Raw genomic sequence first — 17,465 nt, forward strand, 5'->3', positions numbered from 1 at the left:
CTGAAGAAGGGTCTAGGCCCGAACGTCAGCTTTCCTGCTCCTCTGATGCTGCTTGGCCTGCTGTGTTCATCCAGCTCTACAACTTGTTATCTCAGATTCTCCACCATCTGCAGTTCCTACTATCTCAGGAATAAACAGTTGTTGCAGTTCCCCCATGCTTTCCTTGAATGTTTACCATTGCTTATCCACTGTTATCTCTTTAAGTAACTTTCCCCAATCTATCAAGGCCAACTCATGCCTCATATCATTGTAGTTCCCTTTATTAAGGTTCAGCACCCTAGTCTCTGAATCACAACCTCACTCTGCATCTTGATAAAAAATTCTATCATGTTATGATCGCTCTTCCCCAAGTGGTCTTGCACAGCTAGACTGGTAATGATTCACTTCTCATTACACAGCACCCAGTCTAAGATGGCCTGCTCTCTAGTTGTCTTCATAACAATCTTACAGACACTCAAATCTCAAAGAAGGATGACCCCTGTCACCATGCCAATGCTCCTTTTCAGCTGGCATGGCTGCAATGTTTCCTTCTGTGCAAAACTCTTTTTTGTGTGTACTTAGTCAGTGCTATTTTCTTTAGTTAATATGTCTTTCTGAGACCCTGAAACAAATTGCTAACTCAGTTCACTTACAGCTTAACATGTGTTCCTTAAAATCATGTTTTCACTAGCCTTGCAGGATGTCATTCTCTCTGATACCTCACAGCCTTCTGTTTCTGGAGCTTTTCTTTTACTGACTTCAAAACCAACCAGTCCCGACTGCTTAGAGATTGTTAGTAATAGTGCTTCTGCTGTTAAGGTTCTGTTATCTCTGAATAAACTTGCACACTGCCTGTCTTCTCCTGGATTGTCCTGACCTCCTGTGGTACTGAAGCCCTGTCAACAGTAGTGTTTTTTCTCTCTCTATTCTAACTTTTTGTTTCCTAATTGTTCACCTCAAAGTACACCTTCACTGAACTGCACATATCAAAACAAATAGAACATAGACTAATAGAACATAGAACAGTACAGCACAGTACAGGCCCTTTGGCCCACGATGTTGTGCCGACCTATTATCCTACTAAGATCAATCTACCCTGCACACCTTTCATTTTACTAATAGAACATAGAAGAGTACAGCACAGTCAAGACACCTGGTACCACTCACAGAACAAATCTAAAATTAAACTGATAACCTATAATTTTCCTATAATTCCAACTTAAAAATATGCATTGCATTCCACTTTAGAACCCAAACTCTCAAACAGCAATAATATAGAATAATAGAATCTCTATGGTGTGGAAGTAGGTTATTTGGCCCAGCAAGTCCACACCGAATCTCTAAAGAGCATTCCACCCAGACCCAACTCCTACCCTATTCCTGCATCTCCCATAGCTAATCCACCTGGAGTGAACATCCTTGGACACAATGGACAATTTAGCACAGTCAAACCACATAAACTTCACATCATTGGACTTAATATGGATTTTTAAAAAATCGTTTCACAATATTCCACATAAATGGCTGGTTAAAATGATTGCTCATTGAATTGCTAACTTAGAGAAAAAGTTGACCAGTAACAGAGTGCGATGGATCATGGTAAATGGTTTTTTTTCAGACTGAAAGAAAGTAGAACATTGTATTCTCTGAGAATCACTGCTTAGAACACATGTATAAATAAAATATATAAATCTCTCTATGTCACCACACTTGGATGCTTGATAAACAGTGAGGATGCTCTTAAGTGACTGCAATAGGACAAGGATAGACTTTCAGAAAGGGCAGGCAAATGATGGATAGAACTTAATACAGAGAAGTGTCAGCGGATGCCTTTTGGCAGCAGGGATAGGAAGAAGCAGTAAGGACTCAAGGGTACAATTCTAAAGGATATGCTGAAGCAGAAGGACCTGGGGGTGCATGTAACTTGAAAGTGGCAGGATGTGTTGAGGCAGCAGTCAGCAATGCACATGGGATCTTGGGCTTCATAAATAGAAGCATTGAGTACAAAAGCAGGAAATTATTTTGAACCTTTATAATGCTCTGGTTAGATCACAACTAGAGTACTGAGTCCAGATGTGAGCGCCACACTTTTGGAAAGATCTAAGGGTCCTTGGAAGGGTGCAGAGGCGATTCATTGGAATAGTTCCAGGCATGGAAGATTTTAGCAACAATGATAAGATGGAGAAGCTACAGTTGTTCTTGCAGCAAAAGAGATTTGATACAAGTATACAAAATTACGACAGGTTTGAATAAGGTAGACAAGGAGAAGCTGTTCTCGTTATCTTGATGTTTAAGGATTAAGGGAAACTGATTTAAGATCTGGGTGAGAGATGTAGAGAAATACGAGGAAGAAAACATTTACATAGTGAGTGGCAATGATTTGGAACCTACTACCTACGAGGTTGTTGGAAGCAAATGAGCATGGACATTGCATGAGCACTTGAAGAAAATAAACATGCAGGGTTACTGAGATAGAGGGTGGAATCTTCTGCTAATTGAGGTGGCAGGTTTGTAGGTAGGCAGGGCACATATTTAGGTGGAATGGTGACATACCCAAATTCCACCACCTTCCTTCCTCTTCCAGAATTAACTTCTGGGCAGGAAGATCCATGATTAATCTTGCATCCTGGCTATTAATTCAGGCTGTTAAATGGCCAATTAAGGACTAGTTAAGGTCTTTGGCTCACGTCAGTGGGAAGCAGTATTCTAGATAGCTGTAACCATTCAGGCAGCTCGTCACTTTGGAAAAAGGGTGTTTGGCTGGGGGTCCCTTAGTCAAAGGAAATCAGTGCCTGATTGAAGGACTGGCCATCAGAATCAGTTTCCCAATATAAGCCACTCCCTTGCTCTTGCTTCCAACCACTGTACTCATCTTTCACTACAACCTCGGCCTGGAACTTCAGGGCTTAGTTGCCTGGTTAGCGTGTAGCTCTGTGAATCCTCTCTGGAAGAAGCAGTATGGGCTTCTCATCATCTCTTGAGCAAGTGATGACACCCCACAGTGGGGAATAGATCTGACTGATCTGCTCCATGGAGAATCAGTGTGACTCACTTGGCTGAATGACATCCTTCAGTGGTGTAAATTATTCTACGACAAGCTACACCTCATCTACATCTTGTAATTCACAAACTGTAGCACAACCTACTTAAAACTATTACTAAATGTGGATTAATGATCTGGCAGCTAATCTATTGTTTGCATCTCCAATATGCAAAGGGATTGAGAGAATTGGAAAACAAAGAATTTAATACCAGCATTTTTGAGATTCTCAAGATTATTTTAAGGAATTGAGTAGTTGGGTATGTGGCAAAAAGTAGTTTGTTAAATAGCATTAAGGAAAGGGAGACAATGTTTAACTTATATGCTTATGTATTTTTAAGATATTACACAAATACTAGGCAGTGAAAATGTGGTTGATATTTTATACTTGCATCACTGTTTGATGCAAAAGTAAAATGTTATGAAATAGGATGTAAATTATAGCACTTGATAGATATATAGTCCAGAAACAGGAAACAAAAGGAACTGGAACTCAAGACAATAGTAGAATAGCACACAATTTGTATATTGAGAAATTGTATGAACTACTTGAGGAAACTTTTGTTCTTATCATTACCTCAGTTGGAGTTCTTCCATTCACAGTTTGATTAACAGTTTAAAGAGTTTATTGTTGTGCGGAGATGGTGGTACAGTAGTAATATCGCTGAACTAGTAATCCAGCAGCTCTAGCTGATACTGTGGGAACATGGGTTCAAATCCCACTTTGGCAGCTGGCACAACTTGAATTTAACAAATAAATCCGGAATTAAAAAGCTATTGTAATAATGGTGGCCACGAAACTATCAGTGAGTGACTTAAAAGCCTCTCTGGTTTATTAATCTGCCATCCTTACCTGGTTTTGCCTTCATATGACTCCAGATCCATAGTAAATGTGATTGACTCCTAACTTTTGAAGTGGCAGTGCAAGCCACTCAGGTCCAGAACAATTAGGGATGGAAAACAAATGCTGGTGATGCCCACAACCCAGGAAAAGAAAAATGAGGATCAGCTGTATTTTATAAGAGGGGATGCACTTTTGGGAATTTAGATATTTTGAATGGGTTTTCATGAATAAGAAGTCTTGTTTTTATGGTATAAGCTTTAATAAATATTTAGACATTTACTTCACCTTAAAATAGCTTGAGAGGTCTGTCGATAATGGATAATGGGTGAGCTGGCTTGGTGGCTGTAATGGGTTGGCATGACGAAATACTCTTGACGCTGGAAATCTCAAATAAGAAATGAAAAATCTGGGAAAAAAAACAGGATTTGTGCAAAGAAACAGAGCTAACATTTCAGGCTGATGGCTTTTTATCAAAATTGTCAGGAGTTGCTGTTAATTTGGCATGAAACAATAAGAGCCATGGGAGAAGGTAGGGGCATGGGCTATCATGGAGGGTAGGAGGGGCCATTGGAAGTGGGCTGGGTACATGGGCTTATCAGTTGGCATTGGTGGGGCATGGAGATTGGAGGGTGGTGAAAGTTGAGAGGAGTGAAGACTATTTTTAACACAGCAACTGGGACAAAGTCCCGGAGGACTGAGGAGAACCAGCTCAGCTTGATGGCTGCAGCTTTTGTGCTGCCTCTTCTCTTCATCTGGGGGCAAGCAGACCCAACTCCATCCCACAACCACCCTTCCCGGAGACAAGATCCTTGCCATTGGCATGGAGATGTCCTGACTCTCGCTACCCAATTCAGGAGCAAAAATCAGGGCCAAAGATTTGCAATGGTAAACAGACACCTGCCTAGGGATTAATTTAATCTTTACTGTGGTTATTTGCGGGATATGGGCATCGCTGGCTGGGCAAGTATTTATTACCCATCCCTAGTTGCCCTTGAGAAGGTGATGATGAGCTGCCTCCTTAAACTGCTGCAGTCCATCACTGTGGGTTGACTTGCAATGTGCTTAGTGAGGGAATCCCAGGATTTTGACTCAGCGACAGTGAAGGAACAGCAATAGATTTCAAGTCAGTGTGATGAGTGGCTTGGAGGGTCGAATCCAAAATCTCATAGACTGCACAAGGGCATGAACCTGATTTCCTCTTACCTTGCACTGTATTTGCCAACATCCTCTTTTTTGCAGTCCCATCTTTCTTGAATGGTGTGGGAGATGGTTGATAATGTATCAATAATCATTTAGCACTTACAATCTTATGCTTATATGACATGGCTTGCGCTGCATTCATCAGGATAAGATTTCTCTGTCAAAGGTCCATGGCATTCTTTTCGCAGCCTTCCACGTCCCACTGCGTGGAGGAATATGCTAAATCATCAAGGGCTAAATGCCTTACAAGGACAGTTACTGGGAGAAAAGGGCTAATCTCTGAAACCATGGCTGCTGACTCTGTCATGCAATCCTTGACTGAGCCTGAGTGTACATACAATGGACCACATTCTTCCACGAGAGCCATGTGGAGCAAATGACAGGCCTGTTGAGGTTCCAGTGCTTGCATTAGTCTGACAGGGGAGAAGGTGGGGATGCGGTCTTGCAGTACAGAACAGAGAGAACATGCTGCATAATCCTAGCATGCTGCACACTGCACAACTGAAGCAGGCAAAGAGAGGATATGATGGACTATGAAGAACTGTAAGAGTGGCAGCTGTCTTCCAAGGAGGAAGATGAGGGCATTGAACAAGAGGACCATTACTGTCAACATGTTAGCGTACTGCAGTGTCAGGCATAACAAGCCAGACAGGATTTAATTGACACCCTGTTCCAATAGACTTGAGCTGGGTGCAACGATTAGTCATTGAGTGTAAATCTGTTGTTGCTTGAAAGGAGAGCAGTCCGTGTCTGTTTCCAGATGCAAATACAGCATATGTTTGTTTTTTTTTAAATGCACTTCTGGTGGTGTTGAATAGAAGTGAATGTTTTCAACTGCTTTTGAGTATGTGATGGTCCCACATTGAACAATGAGAAGATGTTCGGGTGCATTCGACATTAGGGTTTGAGTCATACTCCCTTAGACAGGGGTCTAAGATGGGATGAAACTGAACATGAGTAACCTAAACAGCAAATAAATTTACAAATGGGCACTTGTATTTGCAATGAATCAACCATGTCACCTATGGACCCTGAGAAAGTGTTTCTTTTTTGGTTCCCTCCCACTACGTACACAATGACGGACAGTACCAATATGACAGACCTGGTCCATGGCTGGTGCTGGGAAACCAGAGAGATCACGGCAGTGGTGAGCACTCTGGCAAGAGGGACACTATGATGAGCTGAGGTGAGTTTCTGAGAATAGCAATAGCTCAGGCTCACAGAGAAAAATCTGCCACAAAACATGCCAAAATTGACGCTTAGCTGAATTCTGGTAAAATTTAGCGCCATGCTTTTGACATTCTCTTGCTTGCTATTGATCCAGAGCATGTCCCTCTCAAGTAAGTTAAACTATCCTCTCGACAGGGATTTGTCTGCTTAACAGTAAGTGATGTTTTCAACTCTCTTTGATGTTGTCATGAACGAAAACATTGAGGGTTGCCTTGGGCACTTTAGCATGATTTAAAACTGTAGACCACACATTTCACCTGTACATAACTCGCTTGCTAGCTGTTCGAGCATGACAGGCCTCATTAGTGCAATATTTTCCACTGCTGCGCACCATGTCATATTCGTGATAGCAATTGCTCATCAGGGTCTGATTAATACAAAGGCCTGGTTTATATAAAACATAAAAGAACATTACAAGTTATGAAGCATGCATTACAGCAGAAAACTGATTTTTGTGTGTGTAGTTTGCAGATTGACAGGCAGAGTCACAACACTGTGTGCACTGAGTGTTAAAAGGAATTTTCCCACTTCTAAAGTCCACTAAAAATGCTCATTATTCTAAGATCACACTGAAATGGAAAGGTAACTCCTGACTTATTTTCTTTACTGGAATTCATTTCCTTCAATCCCTCTCCCAGATCATCTCCACCATCATTTCAAAAATAACATGGACTTCTTTCCCACAAAGGTCATCCTTCTGAACAGCTGCCTTGTCTGGGTCCCTCCATTTTACTACCTCACCTAGATAAATTTCAGCTACACTTTACCTCTGCCGTAGCCTTGAATTTACATCTTTCACTAGTTCTCTCCTCTTTTCTATACACTCTCTGAGTTCACCTTGTTCTTGAGACTGGCTTCCTCTTCCCCTTATCATGTTCCCCTGAAGCTGTTCATTGCCCAGAATCCTTCCTGGTCCCTGTATTAACTGATATCCTAAATGATTTTCTCTGTTCAGATGATACCTTTCTGTTCTTTAAATCTGTTGCCTCCATCCATCTCCTTAAAAAAAGAAGCCAAGCTTGGCCACATAGTCCTTGCAAAATACTATGCCTTTCTCCGACATTCCAATTCTCCTTGTACAGGCTATTACCTTGCAATCCATGTTATCTTTCCTAATTCCTGATGTCCCTCAGTCAGGTTTTCACCCCTGCCACAGTACCAAAACAACTCTTTTTAAAGTCACAAATGTCATTCTATGGTGTGAAGATTCCAATCATGGATATATTGTTTGCAGCAATGTATTGTGCTTAGCTGTTGCAAGGAAATGAGGTTACGAGGCTATCTGTGAGAATGTCTTGGTTGCAACTATCAGGAGTTGCAAGTTTGTGTTTTGGACCAACAAAGAAGGATTTGATATGAATTTTGGCAGATGATTTTAAAGGTGATGGTTGCCAGAAACATTTAGAAGAAGTTTCAATACCGATTATAGGGAAGAGAAATACAATTTGTTACTGACCTCATCCACCTGGAGATGTTTCTGAAATTTCAGCCTCAGTAACTACTGCTTCAGTGCAGCAGAACAAAATACTCAAAAGACCATGTGCAAAAATGGTTTGGGGCCACTGATGTTTCAGTGGGAACTATGGGATGAAAACAGCATCTGATCTCAAATGATATTGATGAGGGGAAGGGTAAAGACTACAAGTTCTTGTCCTTCAGTGACCCTTCTAAAAAACACATGTATGAACAAAGGATAAGGCTGGGTTCAGATCCCTCCAGTTTGTACCCTTTGGCAGCATTGCATGACAACAGTGACACTAAGTGACTGCTGAGGTCAAAAGTTAAATTTGACAATCGAAGATAGTCTCTCTATTGGTTCCGAATTGTCCATCTGATTATGTGCTTTTTATCTAGGGTTGAATCTCTTTTTGCCTTTAAAGTAAATCTAGTCCTTTTGGAAGGATTTGTATCTAGGTCTGGAAAATGGGGAAAGTAGGCTGTTTAGGAATCATAAAGAATTGTTTTTAGAATGTAATAGATCCTAAGATCTGTTCAACACAGGTGCATTTGGTTCTATGGTTTATCAGCAAATCTAAACACCAAGGTCACAGAACACAAAGACCAATGTTCACCAATGAGCCAGGGAGATCACTGAGGCTAGTTGCATCACTGTGGATGGACTTACAGAAAATTGTTCTGTACCAACATCATCTTTGAATAGGTATTTCTATAGCAGCACAGTTCAAACACGACATTACACTTAAACCATGCACTGACGAACAGCTACTAATCAAGAAAGATGGAAAGGAAAAGCCAGATAATTATAAACCGATGAGCCCGACATCAGTCGTGGGCAAGTTGTTGGAGGGGATACCGAGGGACAGGATTTACATGTATTTGGAAAGGCATGGACTGATTAGGGATAGACAATGTGGCTTTGTGCATGGGAAATCATGTCTCACGAGCTTGATTAATTTCTTTGAAGAAATAACAAAGAGGACTGATGACGGCAGAGCGGTGGACGTGATCTATACGGACTTCAGTAAGGCGTTCAACAATGTTCCGCACAGTAGACTGGTTAGCAAGGTTAGATCACACGGAATACAGGGAGAACTAGCCATTTGGACACAGAATTGGCTTAAAGGTAGGAGACAGAGGCTGGTGGTGGAGGGTTGCCTTTCAGACTGGAGGCTTGTGACCAGTGGTATGCCACAAGAATCTGTGCTGGGTCCACTGCTTTTTGTCATTTATTTAAATGATTTGGTTGTGAAATAGGAGTAATGGTTAGTACGTTTGCATATGACACCAAAATTGGAGGTGTAGTGGGCAGCGAAGAAGCTTACCTCAGAATACAATGGGACCTTGATCAGATGGGCCAATGGGCAGATGGCAGGTGGAATGTAATTTAGATAAATGTGAGGTGCTGCATTTGGGAAAGGCAAATCAGGGCAGGGCTTATACACTTAATGGTAAGGACTTGGGGAGTGTTGCTGAACAAAGAGACCTTGGAGAGCAGGTTCATAGTTCCTTGAAAGTGGAATCCCAGGTAAACAATATAGTGAAGAAGTTTGGTGTGTTTGCCTTTATTGGTCAGTGCATTGAGTAAAGGAGTTGGGAGGTCATGTTGCGGCTATACAGGATTTACAAGGAGGTTACCAGGTTTGAAGGGTTTGAGCTATAGGGAGAGGCTAAATAAACTGGGGCTGTTTTTCCTGGAGCATTCAAGGCTGAGGGGTGACCGTATAGAAGTTTATAAAATCATGAGGGGCATGGATAGGGTGAATAGCCAAGGTCTTTTTCCCAGGGTAAGGGAGTCCAAAACTAGATGGCATAAGTTTAAGGTGACAGGGAAAGATTTAAAAGGGACCTAAGAGACAACTTTTTAACACAGAGGGTGGTGTGTGAATGGAATGAGCTGCCAGAGAAATTGGTGGAGGCTGGTAAAATTACAACATTTACAAGGTATCTGGATGGGTATATGAATAGGAAGGGTTTAGAGGGATGAGGGCCAAATGCTGGCAAATGGGACTAGATTAATTTAGGATATCTGCTTCACATGGACAAGTTGCTGAACATGACTCTATGACTCTAAGTTACTTCCAAAAAATTCAAAAAGGAATATTTTATGAAAATATTCACAGGAAACAGAGATAAAGAATTAAATCAAAGTACTGTAAACACTTAGAATGTTGTAAAACTGTACCGTATTCTGGTAATTCTTCAGCATTTCAGACTTGGGTTTGAGGTAGTATGTTGGTGGGACGGAGTTTTCATCTCTACAATAACAGTCCTCCAGGACTTTTGTGTCCAGTTGCGCCTCTACAGCAGCATCCAGAATCATTTCAAATTCAGAAGTTTCAACCTCCCCAGGCAGCCGAATGCTGCCATATTTTTCACCAAACAATCCCTATGAAACAACAAAGGTATCACTGTGTTGACATTATTACATCTAGACCACCAAAGCTGATCCCTACAGTGTGGAAACAGGCCATTTGGCCCAACAAGTCCACACTGACTCTCTGAAGAGCATCCCACCCAGAGCCATCCCCTACACAATCCCTGTAACCCTGCACTTCCCATGGTTAAAGCACCTAGCCTGCTCATCCCTGGACACTATGGGCAATTTAGCATGGCCAATCCAACTAACTTACACATCTTTGGACTGTGGGAGGAAACCAGAGCACCCAGGGGAAACCTACACAGACACAGGGAGAACGTGCAAACTCCACACAGACAGTCGCCCAAGGGTGGAGTTGAACCCAAGCCCCTAACACTGTGAGGCAGTGTTGCTAACCACTGAGTCACCGTGCTGCCCTGATTCCTTCACCGTTCAGCCTGAAAAACATAAAGACCTTTCCCAGGTCTCTGCTGCAATTGTGGAGTGGCCTTCACAAGCTAGGTCCTGGGAAAGCAGCTGGTACAATCAATGGAACTGTTTGGAAATATAGTCACTCTTGTGACAAAGCACCCCATTCACGCACTGACAGAGTGGCCAGATAAATCTGACATTAGGTCACGTCAGTTTGAAGGAGAAGTATTGATCAGGCACTGCTCCTCTTTAAAATGGCACCGTGGGATCAAAACAAGGGACTCAGTTTAATGTCTCATTTAAAAAGTGTCTCCTCCTCAAGATCAGCACTCTTGTTGGTGATGCTGGATCCAGCCCAGATAATGTCAGCTGTAGCTCAGTTGTCATCGCTCCACGGGGCTGCTCTTTCCCCTCACTGAGAGATGACTGGTGGTGATTTAACCTGAGGGTCACCACCTCTCTCCTCCCTCCACACCCCCAAAAGTCAAGGCCTGCCCAAAGGTTGAGGCCTTTACTCTCCTGCCCTCCCCCCACAAAGGTCGAAGCCTACTCCCCCCCAACTCAAAGGTAGCTGATCAATTCATTCAATTTCCTTTTTGATGAATTTTAATTTTTATGGATTCATTATAATGGTACTGAAGGGCTCTGATGTTTAATAATTTCTCACAACTAAAGATTAATTTTGTGAAGTAAACTCATAGAACATAATAAATAGGAGCAGGGGTAAGCCATCTGGTTTGTCCTGGTTGAATTATCATTTCCCCTGTATAACTCGATCCTTTTATATTTTGATACACTGAGGCAGATCTCTGTCACCACCTGAGCATTAATTTGATGAATGGATCATCCAAACTTCAGAATTTCTGATTCCCGTTCCGGTGAAATTAATGGGATGAGAACTGAGCAGCTGATTGGCTTCCCAGATTACTGTCCAAATGCTGAGGACAAAAATTTACCTCCATATTGTTATGATCACTGTAGAAATGGATCACTTTAAAAAAATAATTTTGAACCTTCCATTTGGGAGCTGAAAGGATGACAAGACCAGATTTCAAATTTAAGACTCTTACTGCAACAACCAGATTAAAAGCACTACTGAGTAAAAAAAAAACTACTTTTGAGATAACATATAACTTAAAAGGCAGAACAGAGCATTGCCCTTTTACATTTAACATAACTATAAATTCAGTTCACAAATATACTTTGTAATGTTCCTTAAAAAGATACTCAATTTCCAGGAACTACAGGGCAGGTGGTAGAATACTGGTCATGTCATTGGACTAGTACTCTAGATCCCCAGGCTAATATTCTGGTGACACATTTAATTCAGACTATGGGTTACGATAAAAATTGAAACTCAATAAGAAAACCCAGAATTAAAATGTAGTATAATGGCAACCGTTGCTGAATATCATAAAAGTCAGAAGTCACACGACACCAAGTTATAGTTCAATAGGTTTATTTAAAATCACAAGCTTTCAGGACAAAGGAGCAGTGCTTTGAAACCTTGTGATTTTAAATAAACCTGTTGTCTATAACCTGGAGTTGTGTAACTTCTGACTTTGTCTACCCCAGTCCAACACCGGCATTTCCACATCACGAATGTCATAAAAAACCCATTAAGTTCATTAAGCTCTCTGGGAAAGTGTATCTGATATCTTTACCTGGTCTGGCCAACATATGGCAACAGTACCCTAGCAACGTGGTTGGTCCTTAACAGTGCTCTGAAGTAGCCCTGAAAACCACTCTTTTTTGTGTTTAATACCTTTCTTTATGAAGTTCAAGATGCGAATTGCATTGCTAATTACTCATTTAGGACGCCCTTGCATTTTGAAAGATTCTGAAGTAGTTGAAAATCACTTTCCTTATTGGCTGAACATAGATTTTTTTTGACTACATGCCAGTTGTATTATGTTTTTTGGAGGGCTTCTCTTTGTAAGATCTAGCAAGATTTCTCACCGTATCTGACCTCATTAACTAGCTGCCCTGCCCCTGTCGCATCCCTCTTTTCCTATCCAAACCCCATCTCACCATGCATTGTTCCCAGAACAACTTGCCACTTAACTGATATTTGGCAAAAGACCAGCACCCCTTGCATCCGCGCCATGGTTAAAAGGCTGCTGTGCATCTGGTTGACACTGGCATTCCAAAGATTCCCAGCTTGGAAACAGACAGGCAGGGTAAAGATACCAGAGACTGAGAAGGTGGCACCATGATTTTCCAACAGAATGCTGGGGGAAGGGCTGGCGCAGAGGACTGACAGAGGAGGGACATTCTCTTCCCAGATGACTAGCTGAGAAGGCCGCATTGCCATCCATGTCAGTACAGTCTCTACAATGTGGAGGGACAGCCAGCAGTACTGTAAAAAGGTCAATACTCTACTCCACTTTTCCAGGTTAAGTGGCACACTCTTCTCTCTGCTATCTCACACTCACTCTATCTCTGCTACCTCACCCATCTCTCATCATCTACCACTCTCACTATTGCCTGCATCATTTTCCTTTACTCTCACCCATCCCAGTCTCCCAAATCACTAACCCTGCATGGCTTCTATGCTGCCTACTCACTCGCTTGGAAAACCTCATCACCTTTTGACTATCTGTAACATCACTAACAATTGTGCTACATAATTACACCTCACTCAATCCCTTCCTTTCTCTCACTCATTCCAGAAGAAGATAGCCCGCAATAGGGCAGAAAGCACAAGGTGCCTGACTTCAGACTGCTCATCCAGTATGTGGATTGAATCCTGCCTTCACAGAAGAAGGTCAGGACTACTCCTGCAGGGATGTCAAGACATTTATGTCCTGCCAACCCAGAACGTGCCATTCTTCATACCGCTGTAGCTCTCACATTAACCCTGCTGAGTGCCATTCATCAGACACCACTTCTAATCATTGGCCTGATGCCTTCTCTCTCCTTTGTCTTGCAGGTACCAGCAGGATGTCCACAACTTTGACACAGAAACAGCTTGAGCTATCAGAACATCAAGGCCAAAGAGGAAGCATCAGCTAGGCTGCTGCCTGCACCAGCCTCATCCCCCCACCCATTTACCTCCCCCAATCCCCTCACCCCAACCAGCTCAGACAGAACATTAGCATTAGAAAGTTGGGAAGCACAATCTGGCGAGCACTTCACTGCAATAGCTCCAGAGTTGGTGAAGGAAGAAACACCCGAGACAAGAGAGAACGCAGTGTGTTGACATTCAGGGACTTCATCCACATGCACAGGAGTAGCAGACAGGTATTTGGGAGGCAACGGCCCTCACAGACCAGTTGCTGCAGGCGTGCAGCTACACCACAGGCACCCAGACGCCTGAAGCATGCAATTATCTGGCTCCCTCCACAGAGAGCCAGGGCCAGCAGTCTCACGATCGACTGGAGAGGTGTGTTCACTTGCACTCTATTTGCCCAGCTATTGGTCCTCAGGACCAAAGGCATGGTGACAGAATGATGAGGAACTTGGTGCATACTCCAGGTGCCCCTATATGAGGAGGCAGAGTGCTGCCAGGAGGCACCCAGCTGTAGGAGGAACCACACACAGGACCCTCAAAAGTCTCCTCTCAACCTCCACCTTACCTACCCAATTTGACTCTTGGAAATTAAAGCCGAAGTGGGTCAATATGTCTCTGGCAAGAAAGCCCTCGGCATATCAGGTCCATCAAGACGCAAATTGCAAAAGGGTCACCTGACCAAACCTCCAGGGACAATGAGCTCCACTATTGAGCAGGCTCCCTCCACCCCCGCTGCAGAACCTGGGACAACACTGAGAAACTGAAAGAGAGAAAAACACCCCTTTGCGGGAACTTTGGAGCACAGGTCACTGCATTTGGAGCATTATGTTTGTATAAATTGAATTAATTTTGTACCACATCCATTTGTTTGACTCTCTATGTAGACCCGAATGTAACTGTGCCTGCATGATGCCCAACATCATACCAGCAGACGGTATAACATGGACCTATATCTACATAGAGAGCCTGCTGCAGCATGTGGCAATAAAATTAACAAGATGAATACAGGGCAAGGTGTTCTGCTGACACCACTGCTCCTCTTGGTCAAATATCCCGGTTGTTTCCTTGGTCTCTATGCAAAAATGTCAGTGTGAATGAAGTGGTCAGAATATCTGGGCAGGGAGGTGTGCTGAACACAGGGAGCCAGTGCATTAGGAATGACCAGAGAATAGGGAAGCTGCAGGTCCTGTACAGTGCATGGGTCTGCGTGTGATGTTGTTTCCTTCTAAAGGGCCTCACATTGGTGGGTCTTGAAGCCCCCTCTCATAGGTTGAGATACTCACTCCACCTGCTCAGGGTTAGGTCACAGATGCTATCTTCCCTATTGCTTATTTTTGAATTTCAGCATGCTATAAGGTGCGAGTGAATATTCTTTAACAGTTGGCTTCTAGCCTCTACCTCTACATATCATTGAGGCCCAAAACATCCAGATCCCACCGCCCCCCTCCGCCACCCCACGATAGCCTTTCCCATGATTTCAGGAGGCTTTGCACTTCTCCAGTTTGCAACCCAACCATTCACACGAGCCTGCACCTGCCCACCTTTCCCACCCAGCCCCTTGCAATCAGCTGACCATGCTGGGTATGGTCATACATGGTCCTCTACCGTTAAAGCCAGGTTGTTCCTGACCGTGGATGAACACCCCCTCTCCCTACCACATTAGCCTGTTCCCATCAATGCTATTCTCTATCGGTCCTTGATGAAGACTGTCGTCCCCTTCACAATCTTCATGAATAGATTCCCGCATCTCCTTCCCATGGCAGTGCATCCCCCCAACCCCACCACTTGTTTCCTACATCTGCCTTTTTCCTTAATTTCTCTGGATCTATCTGATGGACAGAGAGTGGCCCACCCCTTTGAGTGACTTAACCAGACATCTCCAGACAAGACCAGATTCCTGGCCATTGCCTTTACATCATCCAGACTGCGCTAGTCCTACTATTCAGACTGGCCACTGTGGAGCCGCAAGACAGACCATGATCTGTTTCTTGGGCTGCAGAGGCACGGACCCCCCTGACAGATAACAGAGCGACTGGACACCTGACCATGACCAATCACCTGACCTGGTATGACAGGCTGCCCATGATTCACTCTGCTGGGACCCCCTTGACTGGCGGTGCCTCCATGGGGTTCAGCGAGGACTTTGAGACATGGCTGTTTGCTCACTGCACATGCAGTGTTCATCGTGTAAGCTGCTGGCCCATGGCGCTGGTATAAGTTTGACATTGCACTCTGCTGTACAGCATGATTTACCCACCTTTGACTGAGAACTGCTGATCAACTCACCAAACTGACTGGTTGTGTGACATTAATTGGCACAGTAAGGATGCTACAGCTGTGTTGGTAGGCATTGAGTGAGTATTGAGTATGCAAGCGAAGAGCACTGAGGTACAGCTTGGTTCAATCTATGAGTTGGGGTGTCTGTTTGTGCATGTAAAGTGTCCTTGCAGCATTGTTTCCATGCAGGTCTGTGTTCCTAGGTGTCCTGCAAGTGGTTCAGAGAGGTGCCAAGAAGATCATGAGGACTTGGCAAATGTTGGAAGCCAATGTCCGTGGATGAGAGGCACATGCAGCTGGTAGCTGTGGATTGTGCACTGAGATGCTGTTTGACGCTGAGCAACTTGGAGGCTCCTTACAATCAGCAGAGAGCTGAAGTTACCAGGGGTACCTATTGGACTTCCAAGTTGAGAATCCTCGATATCTAGCTTGTTTGCTGCATTTGGTAAGATAAGATGCTCAATATTATTGAAGTAAGTTGTGCCATTAATAAGGCATTTAACAATCTACAATCCCCTTTAACTGGCAACTCATTGTTGCCTAGTGAGAAACTTGGTTCACTGCTCGATAGATATATAAAAGATGCAGTGAGCTGCAGCCAACAAGAAGATAGGCCTTGCTAGATTTCTAGGAAAATTCCGTCACAAATATCACCATTGTCCACGAGTTTCAGGCCCCTTTACAATTTCTTCCTATAATTCTAGCAGCCAAGCACCTCACAAGGAAGATTTGACTATCTGAACTAACCAGTCACGTACCTGTGAATATTTTATTTCAATATGTATTCACTTCCTTGCTGAACTAAAATTATTCAGTACTGGATAGTATAAGAATTAGCATGCTGTTACTTGAATTATCAAAGCTTTACAAGCTGTTCAAGTATATGGCATCTTATGCTGGGCGATATATTCTTAGGTGAAACCCGATAAGCAGAGCCATTGATTTAATAATTCAAATTCTTTTATTAGTGTATTGGTTTGAGTAATTTTTCCCTATTTGGGCTATTGTATTGCATGATTTAGACTTCTGTAATTCGGTCCAATTGTTTTGTTAATTGAATAATTCAAAGCCTCTATTCATTTCATGAAGGATTATAGAAGATTCTGATATTTTTAATTATATTTCTTATCCTGCAAATCCATCAATGTTTATTTATTACTGTAATCAGTCAACTGGCCTCTTATCAGCGATTAAAAAATGATATTCTACAAACATTCCACTAGATGGCAGACCAATCAGACTTTTAAATGGTGCACAACTTACCCAATGGGACCTTTTGCTGGTATGTGAAAGGCTGGTGGGATATATTTATTAAAGTACAGTGTAACAGGATTTTCAAAGAGCCAGGGACTATCATTCACCGAATAAGAATGCATAAAGCAGGGATCAATGAAAATGGATTTGTTCTGTTGAGTGAATTTCAATATGATTATCTGTTACCTGTGTTCTGTTTGATGAAAATTGAAGTAAAAATTAAACAGTTTAAAATACATCACCTGTAATCTCCGAACTTGTCCAAATGTCTAATAAGCACTAGACAAGTCAGATTTGAACACTTCATGCTGTGTGACTTATCTTGGATGAGGAAAATCAGACTATGACACTTCTTCTGTTAAGTCATGCATTAAATGAA

General features: G+C 42.8%; 1 protein-coding gene across 1 annotated transcript in view; it reads right to left on the reverse strand.

Moving 5' to 3' along the window:
• Positions 1-17,465, reverse strand: part of LOC109916491 (NACHT and WD repeat domain-containing protein 2) — an 84,541-nt gene that overhangs the window by 20,648 nt on the left and 46,428 nt on the right. Inside the window, exon 6 of the mRNA XM_048600800.1 lies at positions 9,937-10,140. Coding sequence (XP_048456757.1) covers positions 9,937-10,140 — 204 coding nt within the window. The remainder of the gene's footprint in view (positions 1-9,936; positions 10,141-17,465) is intronic.

The sequence above is a fragment of the Rhincodon typus genome, chromosome 1, assembly GCF_021869965.1.
Source record: "Rhincodon typus isolate 14 chromosome 1, sRhiTyp1.1, whole genome shotgun sequence".
Classification (NCBI taxonomy): Eukaryota; Metazoa; Chordata; class Chondrichthyes; order Orectolobiformes; family Rhincodontidae; genus Rhincodon; species Rhincodon typus.